This window comes from Leucoraja erinacea, chromosome 1, assembly GCF_028641065.1.
Source record: "Leucoraja erinacea ecotype New England chromosome 1, Leri_hhj_1, whole genome shotgun sequence".
Lineage (NCBI taxonomy): Eukaryota > Metazoa > Chordata > Chondrichthyes > Rajiformes > Rajidae > Leucoraja > Leucoraja erinaceus.
The window spans coordinates 63,307,013-63,318,720 of record NC_073377.1 but is presented as its reverse complement, the minus strand read 5'-3'; the positions used below and the strand labels follow the sequence as shown (position 1 = coordinate 63,318,720).

At 43.2% G+C, this 11,708-nt stretch overlaps 1 protein-coding gene across 3 annotated transcripts in view; it reads right to left on the bottom strand.

Moving 5' to 3' along the window:
* Positions 1-220: 220 nt before the first annotated feature.
* Positions 221-11,708, bottom strand: part of dlc1 (DLC1 Rho GTPase activating protein) — a 423,144-nt gene continuing 411,656 nt past the window's right edge. For all 3 annotated transcript variants that reach the window (XM_055635599.1, XM_055635607.1, XM_055635615.1), the window contains 6 exons: positions 10,731-10,944; positions 8,866-8,980; positions 6,961-7,182; positions 5,480-5,697; positions 4,598-4,774; positions 221-3,733 (listed from right to left, as the gene is read on the bottom strand). In XM_055635599.1, the coding sequence (XP_055491574.1) occupies positions 3,616-3,733; positions 4,598-4,774; positions 5,480-5,697; positions 6,961-7,182; positions 8,866-8,980; positions 10,731-10,944 (1,064 nt within the window). In that variant the 3' untranslated portion in view covers positions 221-3,615. The remainder of the gene's footprint in view (positions 3,734-4,597; positions 4,775-5,479; positions 5,698-6,960; positions 7,183-8,865; positions 8,981-10,730; positions 10,945-11,708) is intronic.

Below are 11,708 nucleotides of genomic sequence, written 5' to 3'. Positions count from 1 at the left end.
GGTGGCAGAAGGGTCTGTTTCCAGGCTGTGTCTTGAAACTAAACTTCATGGTTGGATTTTTTAATTAAAATAGTAAAAGTGTAAGCCCAATCGAGTGAACAGGTCAAGGTGCATCGACCAAACTGACCATAGTTACCTAAAATGCCAGAACATTACTGATGTGGTTGCTCTGAGACCTCGCTAGAGCATGCAAACAAAGTTGAAAAGAAGGACCAATTAATCTGATTTGACACATTTAATAGTGCACTTGATGGTTATAACTGTACAGACATACAAAGATATAAACACATTCTAGGTTCTTTATGCCTTAGCATTGAGTGTAAAATATGTACAATATTTTAAAAAGGTACAAAAAAGTATAATTGAGGTATAAATACATGAATATTTAAATAATTAATAACATGCGTTATCCCTATTTGGCAGTATGCGGCTAGACTTGTGTATGTGTTTATAATACAATGGTATATACAGTGACATCAAATTCTACAAAGAACAAAAATTCTGGTAACAAAACAGACAGAAAGACAAGCTAGCATTTTTAAATGAAGGGACAACACTGATATAATTACAAATAAAATTTGCTTTCATTGCCACAAATTTCACTAAATGCTCTTTACATAACACTGAATGGTAAATATTTTAAACAATATTAGATAAATCCTTCTTTTAAATTCTGCTCACTTAGGGCTCCAGCTCCCACATATTAACAAAGGGGCATTGAATCCCCAATGGCAGCTTATTGTATTAACTACATTCCATTTAAAGCCTCAAACAAACAGTAATGTTACAGTAAAACCTGTAAGAAAGGCTACTTTCTATTTGAGGACCTCTTGGCACCTAGCACCCTATGGTTGTTATCAAACTCTCATGATTGTCAAGTGAGGATGAAATGATTAAAACAAAAATAAAAGCATTAAAAAGGTTAAAAATTATGTTTAGTATGTCTGAATTATCTCATTAATAAAGTTGGGGGATCTTCCATTGCTTGCCTTTACAAATAGTATCCAACACCATGAATAGGAAACCCTTGAAGAATGTTGGTTCTATTATAAAAATATGATGAAGAGTAAATAAACGAAATGTGACAGAAACTTTATTTGGAGGCTCACCACACAAATGTGACGCCACGTCTGCATATTCCTGGAAATAGCTTTAAAGTTTACACATAGTGTGCACAACACCACAGTTCTGGTCCCAACCTCCAAGTAAAACATATTGATCAGACTGCCATATGTCATAAAAAACAGCAAAATATTTTGTATTACTGTATGGGATCTGAAAAACCAGAACATTCTAACAGCACTTCCAACAGTAACAGTGGCAGAGTTCTGCCTAAACTTCTCCTGAGGTTGCTTTGAATAGTGGGGCTTTTACTTGTCTTTCCCAGGACATTGTGTTAAGTGGGGATTTCCAAACACTGGCTTGACCTCTTAGATTTGGTCGAGTGGATCCTAACCAGGATCTTGGTTTGGACAACCAAAAATAAGTGCAGTAACTTTCAATCTGTTTGCTCTCAGGAAAGGCTGCATTATTTGCCACTACTGATACCCTGAGAAGGTGGTGATTGAATTCCCAATTAAAACCTGCTGGCCAATTTTAGTCAAACCTGTAGCGTTGGGACTGCAGCAGTTAGGAATTGCAAGTTCTCCTCCCTGATGGGTTACTAGCCGGGCTTCTACCACAATCAGTAACCTTTGTGGACACGCTGTTCCTTGCGCTCTATATAATAAATAGTGGAAACACTTAGCTAGTCAGGAAAACATCTGCAGAAAAAGAAACAATGTTTCGAGTGATAACCATTCATCAGAACAGGAAAAAGTTGAGAGATAAAACAAGCAGAGAAATGGGGGAGGAAAAGAAAGAACAGAGATAAAGCAGAAGGCACGAGAGTTCCTGAACATTTTTTTTCTTCCAGATTTGTAGCTTCTGTGAACTTTTGGGTTTTTTTTTTAAATCTCAACACAATGGGATTCTAACAATCTCATAATTTCTGGTCTAAATAAAAATATTTTTCTGAATATCATTGGGAGCCACGAGCAGAGAATTGCCAATCGCAATCTTGGCTCGGTAACAGGTGCTGCTCATGTTGCACCCGAGGAAACTGATCGTTATCTAGGTAAATGCTCTCCCCCTCACCCCAGGAAATGTAGTGGGCTTGGGTGCAATGTCTGGAATTGCTGCAAGCTATCACTAAGTCAAGGTAAGGCGAGCCTTTATGTTCAGAGTTGATTTTCAGCAGATGCTGGTGCATTAAAATGTTGGAAACGCTGGCAATTTGACATATAACAATTTTCTGCTTCAGAAGGGGAAGCAAAAGTAGCTGCTTCTAACCCAAGAACTTTACTTCATCTCAACATGCAAAAAGGCTAACATTGCCACAATATATCACAGAAAAGACAAAGTCAACGGGTTCCCAAAAATATAAAACGTTATGGGAGCAGCATTAGGGCATTTGGCCCATCAAGTCTACTCCGCCAGAAAATCAGAAATGATTCAAAATCTTCTCTATTATTGAATTCCTATTCCTTTCCCCTATTATTGTTTATAAAAGATGTGTCATCTATTACTCCATAGCAACAGCAACTTTGGAACGTCAGGTTCCCTTTGGATAAAATAAGCAGCATGCTGTTTGCTGAAAATGTAGAATAGTCTGGCTGAGGTTATGTATGTGTAAAGTCATTGTCGCATTTAAAAATGGACTAAACAAGGCTCTGGAATAGTGAGTGGTATGAAGTATATAGTATTGTGCATCCAAATAACTTCTACCGTTAAGACATTGCTGGTGTCAGACAAGCAATATTGAAAGGGATCAAGGTTGCTCTCATGGTCTGAGCAAATCTTAGGCTGTGGTGGTGGGCTGTGTTGGCAGAACTTCTAGATGCAGAAATGTAGAATGCATCTAGCACAAGTTCAGATGGCGAGAAGTGGCCCTGAAGTGGTCCCCATTGTCTTTCACACAAGTTACTATCTTGAAACTTTTACTTCTACTGGACTCTGATCAATTGTTGGGTGTCGTTCTAGCATGCCAATGCGTTCCAAGCAAGAAGTGTACCAGACACCACGTTTTACACAATCTCCCACATTTCAGTTCCTTAGCAACACACTTTGCTTCCATGTTAACTAAATACCTGAACAAAGCAAGCACAACAGAAAAATCAGAAACTCTGAAAAAACACAATAGTTCATAAACTATTAAGTTATGGATAGTAATACAAAAAAAAAGCAAATCACATGAACGCACCAGGGTATTCTTGTACATAGACATGATTTATATTATACAAAATGCTTGATGCTTCACAGAAGCAATTGTGGCCTCTGAAGAAGCAAATGCAATGTATGCTTGCACTTCATTTGTAATTAAAGACCATTAATCCAACTGTATTCCAGTAAAGGCCTATATCACAGCCCTCATGAATGAAGCAGCTTTTTAAAGTATATCGCTACAGTCAAAATTAAGAATTTTATTAAAAATAAAATAATTAATTCAAGGCCCGATTCAAGCAGACCTCTCATAGACATGTAACGCAGGTCCACCACAATTTCCTTACAAGCAGAGTTGTTCTTTGAAGCATCGTGCTTCAGAGTTAAGCAGACTAGTTTGTTGGAAGGTGTCTCCTAATGCTTGTTTTCTTGACTGCCGGAGCCGTGAATAAGAAAAGAGTCCCGTATTCTAACAACTTCTGCCGCGCACAAGTGTCCAAATACTTTATTGTACCATTCTGGCATCCGTCCCCTGAAATGTGGAAGAATTTTTTTTTAATATTTGCCACAGATTTAAAAATAGAAATCACACATTTGACTGACAGAAAAAGGGGAGATGCAACGAGACCTGGTGTCATGGTACACCAGTAATTGAAAATAGACATGTAGGTGCAGCAGGCAGTGAAGAAAGTGAAAGGTATGTTAGCATTCATAGCAAAAGGATTAGAGTATAGGAGCAGGGAGGTTCTACTGCAGTTGTACAGGGTCTTGGTGAGACCACACCTGGAGTATTGCGTACAGTTTTGGTCTCCTAATCTGAGGAAGGACATTCTTGCCATAGAGGGAGTACAGAGAAGGTTCGCCAGACTGATTCCTGGGATGTCAGGACTTTCATATGTAGAAAGACTGGATAGACTCGGCTTGTACTCACTAGAATTTAGAAGATTGGAAGGGGATCTTATAGAAACTTACAAAATTCTTAAGGGGTTGGACTGGCTAGATGCAGGAAGATTGTTCCCGATGTTGGGGAAGTCCAGAACAAGGGGTCACAGTTTAAGGATAAGGAGGAAATCTTTTAGGACTGAGATGAGAAAAACATTTTTCACGCAGAGAGTGGTGAATCTCCGGAATTCTCTGCCACAGAAGGTAGTTGAGGCCAGTTCATTGGCTATATTTAAGAGGGAGTTAGATGTGGCCCTTGTGGCTAAAGGGATCAGGGGGTATAGAGAGAAGGCAGGTACAGGATACCGAGTTGGATGATCAGCCATGATCATATTGAATGGCGGTGCAGGTTCGAAGGGCCGAATGGCCTACTCCTGCACCTATTTTCTATGTTTCTAATGTTTGCATTTCACATTGGTGTCTCGCTATTACAAGATATAACTCTGATACATACCTTGTGTCTATCCTGCACAAGTAGGTGAGCTTGGACTTCCCTGACCCGCAGGGCTCGATTAGGTATCGTGCGGTGAGAGCATTTGCTCGGACTCCTCCAACTACTGGTGTCCCACTATGCTCCACCGAGGTGGCCACCAACGCACAGCTGCCCTTGGGCAAGTTAGTTTTCCAGGTCCTGCAAAGAAATTGAACAAGTCTAAATGCAGATTCTTCAACAACTATATAAACAAGAGAAATACGAACCAAAAATTAAGAGAGTTGTTATTCTACAAGCTCTTTTCCCTCCTGCAAGACCAGTCTCACTCTCCAGCCCAAAGATGGACACAAAATGTTGGAGCAACTCAGCGGGACAGGCGGCATCTCTGGAGAGAAGGAATGGGCGACGTTTCAGGTTGAGATCCTTCTTCAGACTGAAGACCCTGTCTGAAGAAGGGTCTCGCCCTTAAACGTCACTCTCCAGAGATGCTGCCTGTCCTTCTGAGTTACTCTAGCATTTTGTGGGTATCTTTGGTTGAAACCAGCATCTGCAGTTCCTTCCTGCACAGTCATTCAACAGCACACCAGGGAGTCACATTTTTCCATGCGAGCCCAGGGAGGTTATTTGAACGTGTTCAGGACAGCAGTTTATCTAGATAGTTTCATCTGCCCTTTTTTTACCCTGGATTAGGGAACATGGAGAGAAAGTCCAATTGTAGCAGACCATTTACTGTCTAAAACCGAGCCACAGCTGCCAGCTATCTCAGATTCATCAGGGATCAAAGTTTCCTGTTACGCAAGGGAGAAGCATTTTAAACAGCGCTGCCAGTGAGGATTATGCTAGGTTATCTAATGTCACTTTATTCCCTGCAGATGATATCTAGAGGACGATGAAAATGTTTACCTTATAAGTACGTAATCTCTGGTTGGATGTGGGGCCATGCTGCTCTGCACGTAGTGATAGATGTCCGTATGACTGTTCAAACTTTCAATGACCTTTGAGCTAAGGAGGTCATCATCCCAGAGGTGACGGTCTCGCAGTATCCGCCAGAGAACATCTTCTGGGGCAACAGGAACCTCAATAGAAGTCTTCCACAGTTTTAGAGGTGGGCCGTCGCAAACCTGGGCACAGAAAGTTACATTGAAATCTTTTGACTCTTTACTGCTAGGGTGCAATATGACAGTTGTTTACAAGATGCTTAGATATACACGGCTGCTAAACATTCCTTCCCAAAATTCAAATGGAGACCAAGTTCAAAAACCCTAGGATTAGGTTTGGTATTGTAATGTTCAGCGAGGTACAATGAAAAGCTTTGTTTTGCATGGTACCCAATCAAATCAGATAATACTATACATTAATACAATCAGGTCAAACTCAAGCACAATAGGTAGAGCAAAGGGAAAGATACAGCGTGCAGAATATAGATCTCAGCATTGAAAGTAGGAGGACGTGGGCTGGTGGAAATGTATCTAATAGTTTATGCCAGGTCTTGGCCTCTTCCAAGAGTATCCATCCGACCCAGACATCTGCCAGTTACAAGGGGATGGGGCCAATGCTGTTAATTGGTGGTCCTGTTCTGGGACACGTTATTGGGTACCTCAAGGTAATGGTGGAGATATTAAGAAACATAAACACACCAGCCTTGGTTTGGCCTCACTGGTGCAAGAAAATAATTGTGGAATTAATTGTCTAGGCTCTGCCACGTAGGGCTGACTGGACCATTGCATTAGGTGGGAAGGTTGAAACTAAGGAAAACAACTGTCTACATTTCTGTGGCCTGTAGGAGGCAGGGACCAAGATGGGTCCTGAATGGTACTTTAAACCCACCGATCATGAGCGAATTGACTCTGCAATTGTCAGAAGGGATCAGTATCCCTCAAAGGCACTTGCAGGGACAATCCTAGTGGGAGCATTGGGATTTTTCCATATGAAATTATGGACCCACTTTCCATTCCAAGATGGATGTGCCAAATCGAGTGCCAGCAATCATTGAACGATTGTTTGCTATCTCACCACCTTATTTTGTTGAATGAATTGTGACATTCCCTGCATTTGCAAACTCAGAGCACATCAGCAGAGTGGTGCAGCGGTAGAGTTGCTGCCTTGCAGCGCTTGCAGCACTGGAGACCCGGGTTCGATCCCGACTACAGGTACTGTCTGTACGGAGTTTACACATTCACCCTGTGACCACGTGGGTTTTCTACGAGATCATTGGTTTCCTCCCGCACTCCAAAGATGTACAGGTACGTAGGCTAATTGGCTTGGTGTATGTGTAAATAGTTCCTAGTGTGTGTAGGATAGTGTTAGCATGCGGGAATCGCTGAATCTCTAAACTAAACTGCATAGATCCACTGCTGCATTTAACTTTAAACAGTGGGAAGTACCTTTTTGTAGGCTAGCTCTGCTGACTCTGATGTCGAACAATTGACCCAGCCTTTAAACTTGTCCTTGGCCTCCTTCAGTAGAGTGTGGATGTAATTCTGCAGATGAGCCCGGTAGTCCGATGATTCACCATTGTTGCTTAGGCCCAGTTGCTCCAAACTGATTGGTTGCAAATCCTGCTCCATGTAAGAGTTACGACATTGGCTCATCATTTCCTCTGGAATCTAGTGAATAAAATATTGCAGTGATTATTATACCTCTCTTTTCCAGCTTTCTCCCTCCTACTCAGCCTGAAGAAGAGTCCCGACCAGAAATGTCACCTGCCCATTCCTTCTATAGATACTGCCTGACCTGCTGAGTTCCTTCCCAACACTGCATTTTGCTCAAGATTCAAGATTTGCCAGCATCTGCAGTTCCTTGCGTCTCCGGAATGGAAAAAAATCTGGAAGTTGTTGGAAATCTGTAAAATTGGTTTGAATCCGTTCAGTCAAACCTGAAGTACTATAACATCTCCTCTTCGTGCACCATCTGTTTCCAGACTTAGTTCATTGCCTATAGTGGTGTTGGATTTCAGATTTCTGAAGGTCCACACCACTGAAGACAGTACTGCTACAATAATATTGTATCTTTAGACTTTCAACTTTACTTTAGACATTAGATCTGATAGGACCAATGCAAGTAGATACATGGAATTGCAGATGCTGATTTACAAAAAAAAAAAAAGACAAGGTGCTGGAGTAACTGAGCAGGTTAGGCAGCATCTCTGGAGAATATGGATAGGTGATATTTCGGGTCAGGATCCTCCTTCAGAATTGATCCAAGGCTGAATTTCAAAATTGAGCAAAAAACAAACTGCTGGAGGAGCTGAGCAAACCAAGCAGCATCTGTAGAAGTAAAAGGATGGACAACATTTTGGGTCGGAACCCATCATCAGTCTGAAATGTCGTTCTCCATTTCTCTCCACAGATGCTGTCTGGCCCGATGCATTTCTCCAGCATTTTGTATTTTGCTCAAGTCTGGGTTTATTTTATTGTCACATGTACCGAATTACAGTGAAAACATTTAATGTGCTAACCAGTCACTGGAAAGACAATACTACATGATTACAATCGATCCATCCACAGTGCGATTTAGACGAGGAAATTAAATGTGGCATCTTCAAGTTTGTGTTTAAGAAAGAACTGCAGATGCTGGAAAAATTGAAGGTAGACAAAAATGCTGGAGAAACTCAGCGGGTGACGCAGCATCTATGGACAGAAGGAATAGGTGACGTTTCGGGTCGAGACCCTTCTTCAGACTGGTGTGAGGGGGGAGGGGGTGCGGGGAAGAAAGGAAGATGCGGAGACAGTGGGCTGTGGGAGGGCTGGGAAGGGGAGGGGAAGGAGGGAGAAAGCAAGGACTACCTGAAATTGAAGAAGTCAATGTCCATTGTAAACTGCCCAAGTGAAATATGAGGTGCTGCTCCTCCAATTTGCGGTGGGCCTCACTCTGGCCATGGAGGAGGCCCAGGACATAAAGGTCGGATTGAGAATGGGAGGGGGTGTTAAAGTGCTGAGCCACTGGGTGATCAGGTTGGTTAATGAGAACCAAGCGGAGGTGTTGGGCGAAGCGATCGCCAAGCCTACGCATGGTCTCACCGATGTAGAGCAGCTGGCACCTAAAGCAGCGGATGCAATAGACGAGGTTGGAGGAGGTGCAGGTGAACCTCTCCCTCACCTGGAAAGACTGCTTGGGTCCTTGGATGGAGTCAAGAGGGGAGGTAAAGTGACAAGTGTAGCATTTTCTGTGGTTGCAAGGGAAAGTACCAGGGGAGGGGGTGGTTTCAGAATCTGAAGTCTCTTGTGTTTCAAGCCTGCCAAGTACCACTAGGTCTGGGATAAAAATGAAGAAACACAAACACAGCAAACCTTGAAGAGCTTTTTGCATTCAGCGATCATGTGGGCCAGACCCTGGGTAGCAGCCAAGTTTTCATTCAGGTCCTTCTGGTCAGGTTTGCCCAAGCTTTGTTTCCGTTGGATCACTCTAGGTTAAAAGGGAATGAACAAGAACCTCATTAATATGTGACGAGCTGTGAACAAAAGCACAGACACCTAGGTGCCAGCACAGGTATTTGTTGAGCTGGACAAAAGGGATCATTAAACAGCATCAAACCTTGTAAACTTGCACAAGGATCAATGATCAGGGCACTTGATTTATGGCACACATTTACTCGCAAGGGAGTAAAAATTCTTTCACTCCAGTTACCCTGTAGCAATTTGTCTGTTTTCACAGTCATCCTGAGACAGTGGGACTTGTCTCAATTTAAATTGGTTGGTGGACTGTATACCAAGGTCAAGCTCTTGTTTTAATTAGAGTCTCGGAGCCGGCGTTGGAGTGTGTGGCTGGTGCTTAAACTGACATTTTGGAACAGTCCCTTATCAGTTTCACTCACTGATGGATGACAAATTTACACAATAGGCTCCACACAACAAATAATTAGGAAGGACATCATAAAGGAGGCACTTCCATATCTGCACTGTTTTAGTTTGGGAGTCTTGACAACAGTTTCCTGTTGTTTGTATAAATGAAAAAGGGGCGAATTTCTCCAGTCGTGCTGGTAATCCGAGTTTTCAACAGTTCTGCTGAAGATAATGTGACAGCTGGTTGGCCCCTGCAGGCCTTTTTGCAACGATTCCTAACTTTCTTGCGCATAAGGGAATACAAAGTGCAGGAGTAACTCAGCAAGTCAGACTTCATCTCTAGAGGCCAGTGGAGTTTGCTCGTTCTCCCTGTAATTGCATGGATTTCCTCCGGGTGCGCCAGTTTCCTCCCCCATCCCAAAGATGTGCGGGGGTTGCAGGTTAATTGGCCTATGTAAATTGGCCCTGGTGTGCAGAGAGTGGATGCAAAAGTGAGGTAACATAGAACGAGTGTGAAAGGGCGATCGATGGTTGGCGTAAACCTACAAATCCGCACGCCTTTGGGATGCGGGAGGAAACCGGAGCACCCGGAGGAAACTACGCTGTCACGTGCAAACTCCACACAGACAGCACCCAAGGTTAGGATTGAACCTGGATCTCCAGCGCTACGAGGCTGCAGCTCAACCTGCTATCAAAGTGTGCCGATGGTGTTCTTTAATTAATTGTATTACATTGAAGTATACAATATATTATACTTAAAATATACCGCACTAGTAATATTAAAGACAAATACAATGTATCCCCATCAATGAGGGGCGACCTCATGAAACATACAGAATAATGAAAGGCTTGGATAGAGTGAATGTGGAGAGGATGTTTCCACTAGTGGGAGGGTCTAGGATGAACATAGAAAATAGGTGCAGGAGGAGGCCATTCGGTCCTTCGAGCCAGTACCACCATTCATTGTGATCATGGCTGATCGTCGCCTATCAATAACCCGTGCCTGTGTTCTCCCCATATCCATCGACTCCACTAGCCCCTAGAGCTCTATCTAACTCTCTCTTAAATCCTAGACCAGAGGTCATAGTCTCAGAATTAAAGGACGATCTTTTAGGAAAGAGACGAGGAGGAATTTGTCTTGTTAGAGGGTGGTGAATCTGTGGAATTCATTGCCGCAGGGGGCTGTGGAGGACGTCAGTGGATATTGAGGCAGAGATAGACAAGACTTGATTAGTACAGGGTGTCAGAGGTTATGGGGAAAAGGCAGGAGAATGGAATTAGGAGGGAGAGATAGATCAGCCATGATAGAATGGCAGAGTAGACCTGATGGGCTGAATGGCATAATTCTGCTCCTATCCCTTATGAACCAGTACCTGGGGGAGGAGTTTTCCCGCTTGAGAGTGTTAAGATGGAAGAGAGACGGGGCCAAGCACACAGCGAGGTTTGTCGGTGTCATCTGGTTTTCTTCCACCATGGCGGCGACATCGCTGAGGAAGTAGAGGAGCGTCTGCAGAGCCTCCCGATTCTCATCGGGCAGCAGCAGGATGCCTGCCTGGATTGCTTGGAGACGTTGATCCTTCGGCACATCTGCAGGGCAAAGCACACTGGTTAGAAAGGCAACGACCGCTTTTCAGACTTGACCTAGTTAAAGTTCGGCAACACGAGAAAGCTGCAGCATTTTGCTTGCATTTTTTCCAAAATGTCTCATGTACAATGAATTAGTTTCAGGTCTACTGGCATTTGTTAACAAAGACGCAATTGCAGGAGTAACTCAGCGGGACAACGGCGTCTCTGGAAGACATGGACAAGCGATGTTTCAGGTCAGGCCCCATCTTCAGAATGATTGTAGTGGGGGAGGGGGGAGAGGGGCAAGCTGGCAGAGAGGTGGGAACGGGACAAAAATTGGCAAGTGATAGGTGGATACAGGAGGTTTTTAAATTGGTAAATGGGGCGGTGAAAGGGCAGAGATGTAAAGAAAACCAATAAAACTCGCCCTCGCCAGCATCCCCCCCTGTCACTCGCCAGTGCTCGTCCTGCTCCCACCTCCTTTCTCAGTGTCCTTCCCCCCATCACTATTAAATCTGAAGGGTCCCGACCCTAAATGCCAGCTGTACATATCTTCCAAATATGTTGCCTGACCTGCTGGATTACTTCAGCACTTTGTGTCTTTTTTTGTAAACCAGTGTCTGCAGTTCCTCATGTCAACATTTGTTAACATCTAGGTGTACTGGTCAGCACAAATCAGACAGCAGCTCAAAGCTACGAAGTATGTTATATCAAGCATGTGGTTCAAAAGTGGATAGAAGTTAAAATGAACATGGAAACTGATGCTTTCTTCTCAAGCTACTTGC